The 15,681-nt window shown below is 53.4% G+C and overlaps 2 protein-coding genes across 2 annotated transcripts; one reads left to right on the forward strand and one right to left on the reverse strand.

Moving 5' to 3' along the window:
• Window positions 1-684: 684 nt before the first annotated feature.
• Window positions 685-3,361, forward strand: LOC120924748 (microseminoprotein, prostate associated). Its single transcript, XM_040335771.1, has 3 exons — window positions 685-861; window positions 2,020-2,128; window positions 2,920-3,361. Exons 1-3 carry the CDS (start codon window positions 774-776, stop codon window positions 3,107-3,109), a joined length of 387 nt encoding a protein of 128 aa, XP_040191705.1. The 5' UTR covers window positions 685-773; the 3' UTR covers window positions 3,110-3,361.
• Window positions 3,362-4,595: 1,234 nt separating this feature from the next.
• RGP1 (RGP1 homolog, RAB6A GEF complex partner 1) lies at window positions 4,596-15,483 on the reverse strand. Its single transcript, XM_040335775.1, has 9 exons — window positions 15,378-15,483; window positions 13,862-13,993; window positions 12,210-12,346; window positions 9,498-9,581; window positions 9,266-9,415; window positions 8,533-8,679; window positions 6,243-6,370; window positions 5,059-5,236; window positions 4,596-4,947 (listed from the first exon to the last, which is right to left on the reverse strand). Exons 2-9 carry the CDS (start codon window positions 13,975-13,977, stop codon window positions 4,724-4,726), a joined length of 1,164 nt encoding a protein of 387 aa, XP_040191709.1. The 5' UTR covers window positions 13,978-13,993; window positions 15,378-15,483; the 3' UTR covers window positions 4,596-4,723.
• Window positions 15,484-15,681: the final 198 nt, after the last annotated feature.

A 15,681-nucleotide genomic window follows, 5' to 3' on the forward strand; every position in this document is an offset into this window, starting at 1 on the left:
ACAACCAGACAAGGAGAACTCCAGATAGAGACAACCAGACAAGGAGAACTCCAGATAGAGACAACCAGACAAGGAGAACTCCAGATAGAGACACCCAGACAAGGAGAACTCCAGATAGAGACACCCAGACAAGGAGAACTCCAGATAGAGACAATCAGACAAGGAGAACTCCAGATAGAGACACCCAGACAAGGAGAACTCCAGATAGAGACACCCAGACAAGGAGAACTCCAGATAGAGACAACCAGAACACCAGATAGAGACACCCAGACAAGGAGAACTCCAGATAGAGACAATCAGACAAGGAGAACTCCAGATAGAGACACCCAGACAAGGAGAACTCCAGATAGAGACACCCAGACAAGGAGAACTCCAGATAGAGACAACCAGACAAGGAGAACTCCAGATAGAGACAACCGGGCAAGGAGAACTCCAGATAGAGACAACCAGGCAAGAACTCCAGATAGAGACACCCAGACAAGGAGAACTCCAGATAGAGACACCCAGACAAGGAGAACTCCAGATAGAGACAGCCGGACAAGGAGAACTCCAGATAGAGACAGGCGGACAAGGAGAACTCCAGAAACAAGGAGAACTCCAGATAGACAGCCGGACAAGGAGAACTCCGGATAGAGACACACAAAGGGTTATTAGCAGAGACACAAGCAGGTGCTGCCAGGTAGATTTCCATACATAGTCATACACAGAGACCAGGCCCCCCCCCTCATATCCTCGGGGAACGATATCTGTCCTCGATATAAGAAGCCTTGAGCATGCTGCATCCTCGGACATCTCCACTTCTGGCGCTCCTCCTCCTCGTCCTTCCATACACACACAGCCGCTGCTACTTTCAGGCCAAAGGTGAGTGGTGCCCGGCGGGGCACTCAGCTATTTTTACAGTACATAGTGTGTATGGGATGTATTGGGGTAAATTTTACACTGGGGTCAGTGATTGGACTATATGGGATGTACTGTTGTAAATTATGCCCAATAGGCCTATTGCTGGGAGATGGCATTGTATAGGATGATTCCTGGGAAATGGCCTTGCATTGCACTATTCCTGGAGGGAATTTCATTGCATGGGACTATTCCTGGGGGAGTGGCCTTGCATGGGACTATTTCTGGGGGAGTGGCCTTGCATGGGACTATTCCTGGGGGAATGGCTTTGCATGGGACTATTGCCGGGGAATGGCATTGTATAGATCTATTGCTGGGGAATGGACTTCCATGGGACTATTGCTGGGGGTAAGGCCTTGCATGGGACTATTGCCGGGGAATGGCGTTGTATAGATCTATTGCTGTGGAATGGACTTGCATGGGACTATTGCTGGGGGAATGGCATTGTATATAGATCTATTCCTGGGGGAATGGCCTTGCATGGGACTATTCCTAGGGGAATGGCCTTGCATGGGACTATTTCTGGGGGAATGGCATTGTATATAGATCTATTCCTGGGGGAATGGCATTGTATATAGATCTATTCCTGGGGGAATGGCCTTGCATGGGACTATTTCTGGGGGAATGGCGTTGTATAGATCTATTGCTGGGGAATGGCCTTGCATGGGACTGTTGCTGAGGGAATGGCCTTGCATGGGACTATTCCTGGGGGAATGGCATTGTATAGATCTATTGCTGGGGAATGGTCTTGCATGGGACTATTTCTGGGGGAATGGCATTGTATATAGATCTATTGCTGGGGAATGGCCTTGCATGGGACTATTCCTGGGGGTATGGCCTTGCATGGGACTATTTCTGGGGGAATGGCATTGTATAGATCTATTCCTGGGGGAATGGACTTGCATGGGACTATATCTGGGGGTATGGCCTTGCATGGGACTATATCTGGGGGAATGGCCTTGTATAGATCTATTGCTGGGGAATGGCCTTGCATGGGACTGTTGCCGAGGGAATGGCCTTGTATAGGACTATTGCTGGTCATCTCTGGCAAACATAAAGTCGTTGGCACTATGAGATTGAAGTGTGTCTAATAAGAGTGCTCTTCTCTCTCCTGTCCTGCAGCACTGTGCCGCCATGCTGGGAAGAGCTACGGATTGGGGGAATCGTGGCTTGGCAAGGACTGTCAGCTCTGCACCTGTCTGCACCCCGTGGGAGTTGGATGCTGTGAGATGTAAGTACACACACATTCTGAGAGTGCACCTGTCACATTACATCATCTATATTTACCCAATCAGAAGACAGGGCCAGTCCCGATCACCCAACACAGCCAACCCCCCGATCCCCTGACCCCACACGGCCAACACCCCCCGATCACCTGACCCCACACAGCCAGCCCCCCAATCACCTGACCCCACACAGCCAGCCCCCCAATCACCTGACCCCACACAGCCAGCCCCCCAATCACCTGACCCCACACAGCCAGCCCCCCAATCACCTGACCACACACAGCCAGCCCCAATCACCTGACCACACACAGCCAGCCCCAATCACCTGACCACACACACAGCCAGCCACGGTCACACACAGCCAACCCTGACCACACACAGCCAGCACCAGTCACCTGACCCCACACAAACCATACCGCATCATTCAAATCATTTTGAACGCAGCTCACACTGGAGATATAAACTTTATTAAAAAATGAATTTTATTTGATCTTATAGAAATCAGGTAAATACAAATACAGTTCCATTTACAGTCCTCAGCCCCGTCATCAAGCTGAAATAGCAATGGAGGCATCCTAAAGTGTCCCCTCAGTTGTTGCAGGTTTTGGGGGACATACTTCCAATGTTACGAATACCCCATAAAACTTACACCATCGGCCAATCTTATTAGGGGTCATTCTAGTATGCCCTAAGCACCGTTGGGACTTAGGGCCTTGGTTCTCTTATATAAGCACAATGTACAGGAGAGGGGCCAGTGGGCTGCAGAGCTAACCATCTACTCTTTATTCCTCCACAGAACACAGCACCCCATTGACTTCCCATCGTGGTGTGAAGCTCGCTATGACCCTCAGACCTGTCACATCTCTGTCGTTCAGAAGGCCAATCCTAGTCTTCCATGTGTGCACAGCGCAGACTACGAATGGGGCTCAGCCGGGACCCCGGAACCCACTTCAGGGTCCATCTATCCCACCCACCTCGGCAGATAGACTGTAACCTGTGATCTCCGCCTTTCCATGACTACCAGACCACTGTGAGCGCTCTACCAGCTTCCTATTTACGATTCCGGGGTAGCCCTGTATATCCATTACAATGCGGCTGGCTCCCTGCAGCTTCCATCAGTGCCATGCGGTCAGCTATGTGCCAGCCAGACCCCGGCATCCCCCCCAGGACTATGATAACGTGTTTATGTTCTAATACTGTGTATGACCACTTAGCACCCAATAAACCACTCTGCTCAACCTCCGTGTCTACACTCATCTGTACCAAGATGGCGGACACCTCCATCAGTCTATAGACTCCACCCAGAGGGCAAACTGTGGAGGCCAAACACACCTTACTCCACCCACTGGGGCCAGACAGTCTGCACCTCTCACTGCAGGACAACCCAGAGGAGGAGCTATAGAGAGTAACCCCCCCCCCCCCCCCCACACCCAACTATGGGAAAACCCAAAGGAGTTAGCTAAACAGTGTGCCCCTCCCAATGTAGCACAACCCAATGGAGGAGCTATACAATATTCCTCTTAGTGCAGGACACCAAAGAGGAGGAGCTATAGAGGGTGTTCCCCTCCTACTGCAGAACAACCCAGAATAGGAGCTATAGAGAGAACAGTGAGCCCCTCCCACTGGACAAGCCAAAGGAGGTTCTATAGAGAGAGACCCCCCCCCCCCCCCCGCTATGGGAAAACCCAAAGGGAGTTAGCTAAACAGTGTGCCCCTCCCACTGTGTAAAACAACCCAATGCAGGAGCTATAGAACGTTCCCCTCACTGCAAAACCCAGAGGAGGTGCTATAGTGTGCCCCACCCACTGCAGAACTAAAGAGAAGAAATCTAAAGAGTGCCACCCCCCCTCCCCCCATAGCTATAGGAAAAGCCAATGGGGAGCAAGAGTGGGCCCTTCCCAGAAAATGGGGAGCTGTAAAGGATGCCCCTCCCACTACAAGACAACCCAGAGAAGAGCAAGTTAGAGTGTGCCCCTCCTACTGCAAGACAGCCAATGGGAGGGAGTTGTGGAGAAAGCCCCTCCCACCAATATGACAGTGTTTGGAGTGTCCTCCTCCCAATACAGGACAATCTCAGAGAATTGGGAGCTACAGACCATTCCCCTCCTATAATGGGACAGCCCAGAGGAAGGAGATATAGAGTGTGCCCCTCCCACTGCAGGACAACCCAGAGAGCCGGTAAATATAGAGTGTGTCCCACCCACTTCAGGAGGAAGGAGATATAGAGTGTGCCCCACCCACTGCAGGACAACCCAGAGAGGAAGGAGATATAGAGTGCCCCTCCCACTTCAGGAGGAAGGAGATATAGAGTGTGCCCCTCCCACTGCAGGACAACCCAGAGAGGCGGTAAATATAGAGTGTGTCCCACCCACTGCAGGACAGCCCAGAGAGGAAGGAGATATAGAGTGTGCCCCTCCCACTTCAGGAGGAAGGAGATATAGAGTGTGCCCCACCCACTGCAGGACAACCCAGAGAGGAAGGAGATATAGAGTGCGCCCCTCCCCTCCCACTGCAGGACCACCCAGAGAGGCGGGAGATAGAGTGTGCCCCTCCCACTGGAAGGAGAGGTTACAAAAGACGTGTCCAGTGTGGCCCCATGGTTAGATACAGATGGAATGGGAGGAGGAGGCCGGAGACACGTACGAGGCCAGTAAGGGGTTGGTGGGTACAATTTTGATGGGCAGGTCCCAGCTGAATGTGTCCACATCTATGTGTTCCGCTCCAGTCCACGTGATGATCTCCGATTGGTTCTCCGGTACGGTAGGCGCTTCCACCGGTTCCCGGGCCGTGACAAATTCAAAGTGCAGGCGCCACTTCAATGAAACTGCAGAACGGGGGAGAAGAAGAAGAGAAGTGACCATAGCGACACGTCCGAACCTTATCACATGACCTGCAACCCCCACCGGTGGGTCCTCCATATCCTCACCACACTCACCGATGTTGGTAGTGAAGCCCGGGCAGGAGCTCAACGGGACGGGGAGGCCGAAATGACTGCTGGCGGTGTGCAGGCAGGACTCGTGGTGCTGAGCGTGGGTGCTGATAGACACGGGCTGTCCACGGGAACGTCTGTACTCCTCCTGTACACTCTCCTCCGATTGTAGAGACACCGAATACTGTGCATAGACAACACACACATCATACACAACACCGGGGGGGGGGGGGGGGGGGGCTGTACACTCTCCTCCGATTGTAGAGACACCGAATACTGTGCATAGACAACACACACATCATACACAACACCGGGGGGGGGGGGGGGGGCTGGACACTCTCCTCCGATTGTAGAGACACCGAATACTGTGCATAGACAATGATACACGTTCATTTCCACAGCCTAAACCAGAGTTTCTCAAGAGGCCCCCCAGGTGTTCCACCCCCTCCACCATTGCTGTGGACTCAAAACGGGTTGACCTCGAAAGTTAGTCCATAGTTCCAGTCCCCCCAATGGCCGTACCCACACAGTACCCCAAATAGAGCATTTCTCACCCAACCAACCTTTGCCTCTCGTAGATCCAGGGGCAGCCTTAGGCCTAGGGGGCAAGTCCAGTCAAGTGGCCCATTGAACCAACCAATTGAAGCAACTAGTGAAGGACAACAAGTCCAAGCAATAACGCCTGAAATCTAAAAATGTCACCCCCTTAGATCTCACCGGTTCATGCTGTGACCTGTAGTTCTTCACTAGTTGGGGGGGGGAATGCAACACATCCTGAGCTCTGAGGGGTTCATGCAGGGACCTGTGTTCCTTCACTTTTGGGGGGGAGCACAATTTAGGCAATGCTCCCGACCTCACCTCAGGTAGGTGGACTCTTGAGAGGTGCTCTATTCTCATGGCACAGACAAGTCCCTTCCCTCAGGCAGGCTCTCGGCCACATTCCACTACACAGGAGAAGATGGAGGGAGGGGGCCTCGGCCTCACTCTCCTTCTCCTAACATCACTGGTTACTAGGCGGCTGGCAATCCTAGCAGCCAGTGTAGACAATAATGGCCAGCAATGGAACAGACGGGTCTCGGGGGACTGTGTAACCGAGTACAGCGGAGCTGCTGCTGTGGCGGCCTTTTCTGGGGGGGAAGTGACGGGTGCAGCACCCAATGGAAAACAATGGACGATAGAACATCACTGACCTGTAAGCAGGGAATTTCACCGTCAGAAAAGTTGAAGGTTCCGATCACATCTTCTCCGATCTTATAGACCGTCTTAAAGATACAGAAGGTCCCGACTCGGCCCCGTGTGTTACTGATGTTATACTGATCTGTGAGAGGAACAACAAGGATTACCACGGGGCCACTTCTCTACAGGGCCACAGCGGTCACTTCTCTAGTAGGGCCACGGGGCCACTTCTCTATAGGGCCCCCCCTTATTGTCTGATCACAAGAATATTATGACAGACGACTACTACACAATCACAGCCTACTACACAATCAGACTGATCACATCCCACTACACAATCACAGCCCACTACACAATCAGACTGATCACAGCCCACTACACAATCACAGCCCACTACACAATCACAGCCCACTACACAATCAGACTGATCACAGCCCACTACACAATCACAGCCCACTACACAATCAGACTGATCACAGCCCACTACACAATCAGACTGAGCTTATAGTACATACAACACCAAGAAGGGACAGTATCAGCTATTGTGGAGATGCTCACAAGGTCCTACTCCATGTCCTCCTCTACACACCACATCGTCATCGCCACACCCTCCTCCTGCTCCTCTATACACGCTACGTCGCCCTCTATTTACACTGAGGCCTCGTACACACGACCGAACATGTCCGCTGAAACTGGTCCGGCGGACATGTTCAGTCGTGTGTAGGGCCAACCGGACAATTTTCCGGCGGATCGCACAGTTTCCAGCGGACAAATGTTTCTTAGCATGCTAAGAAACATGTCCGCTGGAAGCCTGTCCGTCGGACATATTCGGTCGTCTGTACGACTCATCGGACATGTCCGCTCGGCCGAAAGCCCTCGCATGCGTGGAAGCATTGACCTTCCAGGGTTGCGATCGTCGCTGCCACATCACCGCGTATCCTGTCCGCGCAGATTTCGGTTTGATGATGTGTACAACCATCAGACAGAAATCTCCGAGCGGACATGTCCGATGAAAACAGTCCGCGGACCGTTTTCATCGGACATGTCCCCTCGTGTGTACGAGGCCTCAGTCGTCGTCCTCTATTTACACTACATTGTCGTCCTCTATACGCGCCACGTCCTCCTCCTCTATACGCGCCACGTCCTCCTCCTCCTCTATACGCGCCGCGTCCTCCTCCTCCTCCTCTATACGCGCCACGTCCTCCTCCTCTATACGCGCCACGACCTCCTCCTCCTCTATACGCTCCGCGCCCTCCTCTATACGCTCCGCGCCCTCCTCTATACGCTCCGCGCCCTCCTCCTCTATACGCGCCGCGTCCTCCTCCTCTATACGCGCCGCGTCCTCCTCCTCCTCTATACGCGCCGCGTCCTCCTCCTCCTCCTCCTCTATACGCGCCGCGTCCTCCTCCTCCTCCTCCTCTATACGCGCCGCGTCCTCCTCCTCCTCCTCTATACGCGCCGCGTCCTCCTCCTCCTCCTCTATACGCGCCGCGTCCTCCTCCTCCTCCTCTATACGCGCCGCGTCCTCCTCTATACGCGCCGCGTCCTCCTCCTCCTCTATACGCGCCGCGTCCTCCTCCTCTATACGCGCCGCGTCCTCCTCCTCTATACGCGCCGCGTCCTCCTCCTCTATACGCGCCGCGTCCTCCTCCTCCTCCTCTATACGCGCCGCGTCCTTCTCTATACGCGCCACGTCCTCCTCCCCCTCTATACGCGCCACGTCCTCCGCCTCCTCCTCTATACGCGCCACGTCCTCCTCCCCCTCTATACGCGCCACGTCCTCCGCCTCCCCCTCTATACGCGCCACATACTCCTCTATACGCGCCACGTCCTCCGCCTCCTCCTCTATACTCGCCACGCCCTCCTCCTCTATACGCGCCACGCCCTCCTCCTCCTCTATACGCGCCACGCCCTCCTCCTCCTCTATACGCGCCACGCCCTCCTCCTCCTCTATACGCGCCACGCCCTCCTCCTCCTCTATACGCGCCACATACTCCTCCTCCTCTATACGCGCCACATACTCCTCCTCCTCTATACGCGCCACATACTCCTCCTCCTCTATACGCGCCACATACTCCTCCTCCTCTATACGCGCCACATACTCCTCCTCCTCTATACGCGCCACATACTCCTCCTCTATACGCGCCACGTCCCCCCTCCTCCTCTATACGCGCCACGTCCTCCTCCTCCTCCTTACGGTGCCATGACTGGACCAGTGGTGGACAGACACCAGCTGACATAGGAAGGCTTCACAGACAAGTCAGCTCCAGGGGATTGATGTAGATGACATCACCAGACACTTACGTAACGTCCTTCGTGATGTCACAGCCATGAGAATCTCCACCGCGGAGTCCAGGAGACGAGAGTCTTTCTTCGACATTTCATCTTCATCCAGGAAGGGGTTGGAAGGAGCCACCTCGTCCTCCTGGGGAGGCTGGAAACTCTGGAGGGCTGAAAACCAGGACGGATCACAACCTGCATCCAATAACATCCACCGACAGCTCTGACTGGCTCCGGGGGTTAAAGGTCATGATGGAAACATGGAATCGGCCAACGTCTTTTCCTTGTGAGAACTGCCTGGATTTCCCTGACCCGAGTATACAGAGAGGGGTTCCTAACTTTCCTACGCTGTGTACTTGTGGGTCAATGACACTGCATCATTTTTCTGTAGTATGCTGCCATCTAGTAGCGGTTTATGGCTATTGCAACTTGTTAACTAATGTGATATTGGTTTCTCCCTCCTATTTAGTGCTAGTTAGTTCAGTCCTAGCTAGGCCAGTCCCACATCTTCCATGTTTCCTCTGTCAGTGTTAGTAATTCTCAATGGCAAGGTGTAGGAAAGACATTGTCTTCTTACACTTCAAAATACTGGAAATATATCCAGTGTACTGCAATTGTCTGAACGGAAAATGGGTGGAATTTAAGAGTGAAGCTGCCCGTGGATGATGCCGAGTCAGCAGGTGACTATACTGGGTGGACTGGGTCTAAGTATGTTTAGTGGCATTTAGAGCAGTCGCTGTGACCTCTGACCTCTCACCGTACAATAAGAGGACCCGGAACGGGACCCGCAGCAGCTGTATTGGGCAGTTGACTCTCTGGCAGCCGATGGTCAGCTTGTAGACGTATTTCACGGACTGACCTCGGAAGGACGGGGGAGCGGAGAGAGGTAATGTCTCACTATAGGAATCTGAAAGAGAAACAAGATCACCATCTGCTGGACAAACAGAGAAGTAACCATGGCCATTGTCCACTGTGTACAAACCACGTACAGGATTTGGTCTCTCCGGGGTCCAGGCGAAGGTCACAGAAGAGGATTTTGGGTGGAGTGGAGAGAATACACTGACCCCGCTCACCTGGAAGATGAGAAGAAGTGTGACAACAGACATTGAGACACTATGGGGGACACAAAACACTCCAAGACGCCATGGGGACACCAAAACACACCAAGACACCATGGGAACACCAAGACATTCCAAAAAACCATGGGGACACCAAGACATTCCAAGACGCCATGGGGACACCAAAACACACCAAGACATTCCAAGACGCCATGGGAACACCAAGACATTCCAAGACGCCATGGGGACACCAAAACACACCAAGACATTCCAAGACGCCATGGGAACACCAAGACATTCCAAAAAACCATGGGGACACCAAGACGCCATGGGAACACCAAGACATTCCAAAAAACCATGGGGACACCAAGACGCCATGGGAACACCAAGACATTCCAAAAAAACATGGGGACACCAAGACGCCATGGGAACACCAAGACATTCCAAAAAACCATGGGGACACCAAGATGCCATGGGGACACCAAGACATTCCAAGACGCCATGAGGACACCAAGACATTACAAGACACTATGGGGACACCAAGACACTATGGGGACACCAAGGCATTCCAAGAAGCCATGGGGACACCAAGACATTCCAAGACGCCATGGGGACACCAAGACACTCCAAGACGCCATGGGGACACCAAGACACTCCAAGACGCCATGGGGACACCAAGACACTCCAAGACGCCATGGGGACACCAAGACACTCCAAGACGCCATGGGGACACCAAGACACTCCAAGACGCCATGGGGACACCAAGACATTCCAAGACACCATGGGGGACACCAAGACACCATGGGGACACCAAGACACCATGGGGACACCAAGACATTCCAAGACACCATGGGGACACCAAGACATTCCAAGACACCATGGGGACACCAAGACATTCCAAGACACCATGGGGGACACCAAGACATTCCAAGACACCATGGGGGACACCAAGACATTCCAAGACACCATGGGGGACACCAAGACATTCCAAGACACCATGGGGGACACCAAGACATTCCAAGACGCCATGGGAACACCAAGACATTCCAAGACGCCATGGGGGACACCAAGACATTCCAAGACACCATGGGGAACACCAAGACATTCCAAGACGCCATGGGGGACACCAAGACATTCCAAGACGCCATGGGGGACACCAAGACATTCCAAGACGCCATGGGAACACCAAGACATTCCAAGACGCCATGGGGGACACCAAGACATTCCAAGACGCCATGGGGGACACCAAGACATTCCAAGACGCCATGGGAACACCAAGACATTCCAAGACGCCATGGGGGACACCAAGACATTCCAAGACGCCATGGGGGACACCAAGACATTCCAAGACGCCATGGGGGACACCAAGACATTCCAAGACGCCATGGGGGACACCAAGACATTCCAAGACGCCATGGGAACACCAAGACATTCCAAAAAACCATGGGGACACCAAGACATTCCAAGACGCCATGGGGACACCAAGACATTCCAAGACGCCATGAGGACACCAAGACATTCCAAGACGCCATGGGGACACCAAGGCATTCCAAGACGCCATGGGGACACAAAGGCATTCCAAGACGCCATGGGGACACCAAGGCATTCCAAGAAGCCATGGGGACACCAAGGCATTCCAAGAAGCCATGGGGACACCAAGGCATTCCAAGAAGCCATGGGGACACCAAGGCATTCCAAGAAGCCATGGGGACACCAAGGCATTCCAAGAAGCCATGGGGACACCAAGGCATTCCAAGAAGCCATGGGGACACCAAGGCATTCCAAGAAGCCATGGGGACACCAAGGCATTCCAAGAAGCCATGGGGACACCAAGGCATTCCAAGAAGCCATGGGGACACCAAGGCATTCCAAGAAGCCATGGGGACACCAAGGCATTCCAAGACGCCATGGGGACACCAAGGCATTCCAAGACGCCATGGGGACACCAAGGCATTCCAAGACGCCATGGGGACACCAAGGCATTCCAAGACGCCATGGGGACACCAAGGCATTCCAAGACGCCATGGGGACACCAAGGCATTCCAAGACGCCATGGGGACACCTAGGCATTCCGGGACACCAAAGAATTCCAAGACGCCATGAGGACACCAAGGCATTCCAAAACGCCATGGGGACACCTAGGCATTCCAGGACACCAAAGCATTCCAAGACGCCATGAGGACACCAAGGCATTCCAAGACGCCATGAGGACACCAAGACATTCCAAGACGCCATGAGGACACCAAGGCATTCCAAGACGCCATAGAGACACAAAGACATTCCAAGACACTATAGGGACACCAAGACATTCTAAGACACTATGGGGACACCAAGACACTATGGGGACACCAAGACACTATGGGGACACCAAGACACTATGGGGACACCAAGACACTATGGGGACACCAAGACACTATGGGGACACCAAGACACTATGGGGACACCAAGACACTATGGGGACACCAAGACACTATGGGGACACCAAGACATTCTAAGACACTATGGGGACACCAAGACATTCTAAGACACCATGGGGGACACCAAGACATTCTAAGACACTATGGGGACACCAAGAAGACATTCCAAGGCACTATGGGGACACCAAGAGATTTCAAGACAATGGAACCCTGGGGCCACGCTCACCTCTATTTGGGATGAAGACCGTCTCATTCTCTGCCTGGACGTCCTGTCTGGGCTCCTCGCTAGCTGGAAGCTGAACCCGGCTGTCACTGGCATGGAACTGACAATGGATCTGACCGCTGGCCCAGGCGAGAGTCTCACTAGAAACATACAATCAGAATACTGATAACAGATCTGCGTCCAGCGGAGATCACTACATCATACAATTATAACATATAGCAACCAAAACCAGCTCTGTCTGGTTTTGGTTGCTCTCTGGGGGCTCCCAGGTCAGGGCATTCAGTTCTGTAGTAAAATTCCTCCATTGAGAACACAGACAGAACTTCCTCTCAGCAGATTGGTGAGAAAGGTCAGAACATCTGTGATTGGTTGCAGTGTTCTCCCCCCCACTTCCTGTACAGGTGACACCAGGAGAGGATAAAGGAAGTTCTCCCCTGTGAGCTCACAGAAAGGAATGTTTGGAGTTCCTAATGGACATGCACTTTCAGGAGGACTTGCTGTATATCCCAACTAACCCCCCCACCTCAATCTGACACCCCGGGGTAACCAATCACTAGGCTTACACAATGTCACATGGGGGTGGGAGGAGTGTACACAGCAAACTCCGGTGGCCTGGCAGCGAGTAGGACGTGTTCCACCCCTCCTATAAGGTGACCCCGTCATTCTGATCAGTTCCGGTCCACTTCAATACATGGCACGAAGGAAGCCGAGTCACATGACAAGAAAGCCCAGCACTATCTGCCTGTGTGTAACTCATTGACAGGGGGGGGGGCAGGTTCCTCTGGATCACACAAGAAAGCCCAGCACTATCTGCCTGAGTGTAACTCATTGACAGGGGGAGGGGGGCAGGTTCCTCTGGATCACACAGGAAAGCCCAGCACTATCTGCCTGTGTGTAACTCATTGACGGGGGGGGGCAGGTTCTTCTGGATCACACAAGAAAGCCCAGCACCATCATCTTCCTGTGTGTGACTATTGGGGGGGGGGGTTCCTCTGAATCACAGAGCTGCAACATGTGGCAACTAAACAAAAATGATAACTAAAGACAAAGGAGTGTGAGTTTTGAGGAGAGGGGCTAGAACCCCTGCCAGGGGCTCCCTCTGGAGAGAGGCTAGAACCCCTGCCAGGGGCTCCCTCTGGAGAGAGGCTAGAACCCCTGCCAGGGGCTCCCTCTGGAGAGAGGCTAGAACCCCTGCCAGGGGCTCCCTCTGGAGAGAGGCTAGAACCCCTGCCAGGGGCTCCCTCTGGAGAGAGGCTAGAACCCCTGCCAGGGGCTCCCTCTGGAGAGAGGCTAGAACCCCTGCCAGGGGCTCCCTCTGGAGAGAGGCTAGAACCCCTGCCAGGGGCTCCCTCTGGAGAGAGGCTAGAACCCCTGCCAGGGGCTCCCTCTGGAGAGAGGCTAGAACCCCTGCCAGGGGCTCCCTCTGGAGAGAGGCTAGAACCCCTGCCAGGGGCTCCCTCTGGAGAGGGAGGAGGGTTTGTCACCAACACAGGAACAGGGAAGATCCTTCAATGGGGACACTACTTCCCTCACTTCCTGTTTTGACTCTTGGATGGGAAGTGAAGGGAAGTCCCCCCCCCCCCCCCCGTGGGACACCTAGAAGGGGTTCTAACCCTCCCTGACTCCGTCTCATCAGAAGGACAGCGATCACCTACCTGCTGGCGGAGGTGGAGAGGGCTGACAGCGGGTTGGTGAAGGTCACGATACACTCCAGGGGCTCACCGGCCAGGAAGACCGGACCGCGGACCAGCTTGGCCACCACTTCAATCATGGTGAGGAGAGCAGGCCTGCAACGGGAGGAGGGAGACAACTCAGGAGAGGACATGAGGGAGGAGACCGGCGGGAGGGAGACAACTCAGGAGAGGACATGAGGGAGGAGACCGGCGGGAGGGAGACAACTCAGGAGAGGACATGAGGGAGGAGACCGGCGGGAGGGAGACAACTCAGGAGAGGACATGAGGGAGGAGACCGGCGGGAGGGAGAAGGGAGACAACTCAGGAGAGGACATGAGGGAGGAGACCGGCGTGAGGGAGAAGGGAGACAACTCAGGAGAGGACATGAGGGAGGAGACCGGCGGGAGGGAGAAGAACATTCCGCCTCATCCAGTGCACACTCCATGCAGACTATCCACCAATCACAGCTCAGATCAGGTGAACAGACTGCAGATCCCATACATGGACCGCATGGAGGGGAGGCACCGAGGAGACAGCCGGGGGAGGGGAAGCTCACCAAAGGGGGTCCCCATGGAGGCTCGCCGAGGGGGTGCCAGGGAGAGGAGGCTCGCGAGGGGGTCCCCATGGAGGCTCGCCAAAGGGGGTCCCTGAGGTGGGGGAGGCTCGCGAGGGGGTGCCAGGGAGAGGAGGCTCGCCGAGGGAGTCCCCATGGAGGCTCGCCGAGGGGGTGCCCATGGAGGGGAAACTCGCCAAAGGGGGTCCCTGAGGTGGGGGAGGCTCGCCGAGGGGGTCCCCATGGAGGCTCGCCGAGGGGGTGCCAGGGAGAGGAGGCTCGCCAAAGGAGGTCCCACTGTGTATAGAATGTATACAGGAGTATATAGAATGTATACAGGAGTATATAGACCTGACACTTTGTATAGAATGTATACAGGGGTATATATAGAATGTATACAGGGGTATATATAGAATGTATACAGGGGTATATATAGAATGTATACAGGGGTATATATAGAATGTATACAGGGGTATATATAGAATGTATACAGGGGTATATATAGAATGTATACAGGGGTATATATAGAATGTATACAGGGGTATATATAGAATGTATACAGGGGTATATATAGAATGTATACAGGGGTATATATAGAATGTATACAGGGGTATATATATAATGTATACAGGGGTATATATAGAATGTATACAGGGGTATATATAGAATGTATACAGGGGTATATATAGAATGTATACAGGGGTATATATAATGTATACAGGGGTATATATAATGTATACAGGGGTATATATAATGTATACAGGGGTATATATAATGTATACAGGGGTATATATAATGTATACAGGGGTATATATAATGTATACAGGAGTATATATAGAATGTATACAGGGGTATATATAGAATGTATACAGGAGTATATAGAATGTATACAGGAGTATATAGAATGTATACAGGAGTATATATAATGTATACAGCTCATATTACCTCACAGCCAGCTCAGACCTCACACAGAACCCGGAAGTACTCTCAGTAACACACCCCGGAAGTTCTCTCCACAGCCTAACCCCGCCCACGCCTCGTTGACCGTTACACACCAGCTCGTCCCTTCCTACACGTTAGCACCGCCTCCTATAGGCGGAATCCCCGCCCTCTCACGTGTCCTTCCTCCTGGACGCAGCCCCCCCCCCCACCTTTCGGTCCTAATCGGATAGGTTTCGGCTTGTTCCGGAGTCTGCGCATGCGCAGTGCCTACGAATTTCCGGCCGCACGGAGTTAGACCCTGGAGTCA

This window comes from Rana temporaria, chromosome 1 (genome assembly GCF_905171775.1).
Source record: "Rana temporaria chromosome 1, aRanTem1.1, whole genome shotgun sequence".
Taxonomy (NCBI): Eukaryota; Metazoa; Chordata; class Amphibia; order Anura; family Ranidae; genus Rana; species Rana temporaria.

Excerpts from the sequence above, each read along its gene's own strand:
- LOC120924748 (XM_040335771.1), top strand. The coding sequence starts at position 774 with ATGCTGCATCCTCGGACATCTCCACTTCTGGCGCTCCTCCTCCTCGTC. Across the intron at positions 862-2,019 it reads CTGCTACTTTCAGGCCAAAG|CACTGTGCCGCCATGCTGGG; the intron begins GTGAGTGGTGCC and ends CCTGTCCTGCAG. Across the intron at positions 2,129-2,919 it reads GGAGTTGGATGCTGTGAGAT|AACACAGCACCCCATTGACT; the intron begins GTAAGTACACAC and ends ATTCCTCCACAG.
- RGP1 (XM_040335775.1), bottom strand. The coding sequence starts at position 13,977 with ATGATTGAAGTGGTGGCCAAGCTGGTCCGCGGTCCGGTCTTCCTGGCC. Across the intron at positions 6,371-8,532 it reads GACATCACGAAGGACGTTAC|ATCAGTATAACATCAGTAAC; the intron begins GTAAGTGTCTGG and ends TTCCTCTCACAG. Across the intron at positions 5,237-6,242 it reads GTGAAATTCCCTGCTTACAG|TATTCGGTGTCTCTACAATC; the intron begins GTCAGTGATGTT and ends GTCTATGCACAG.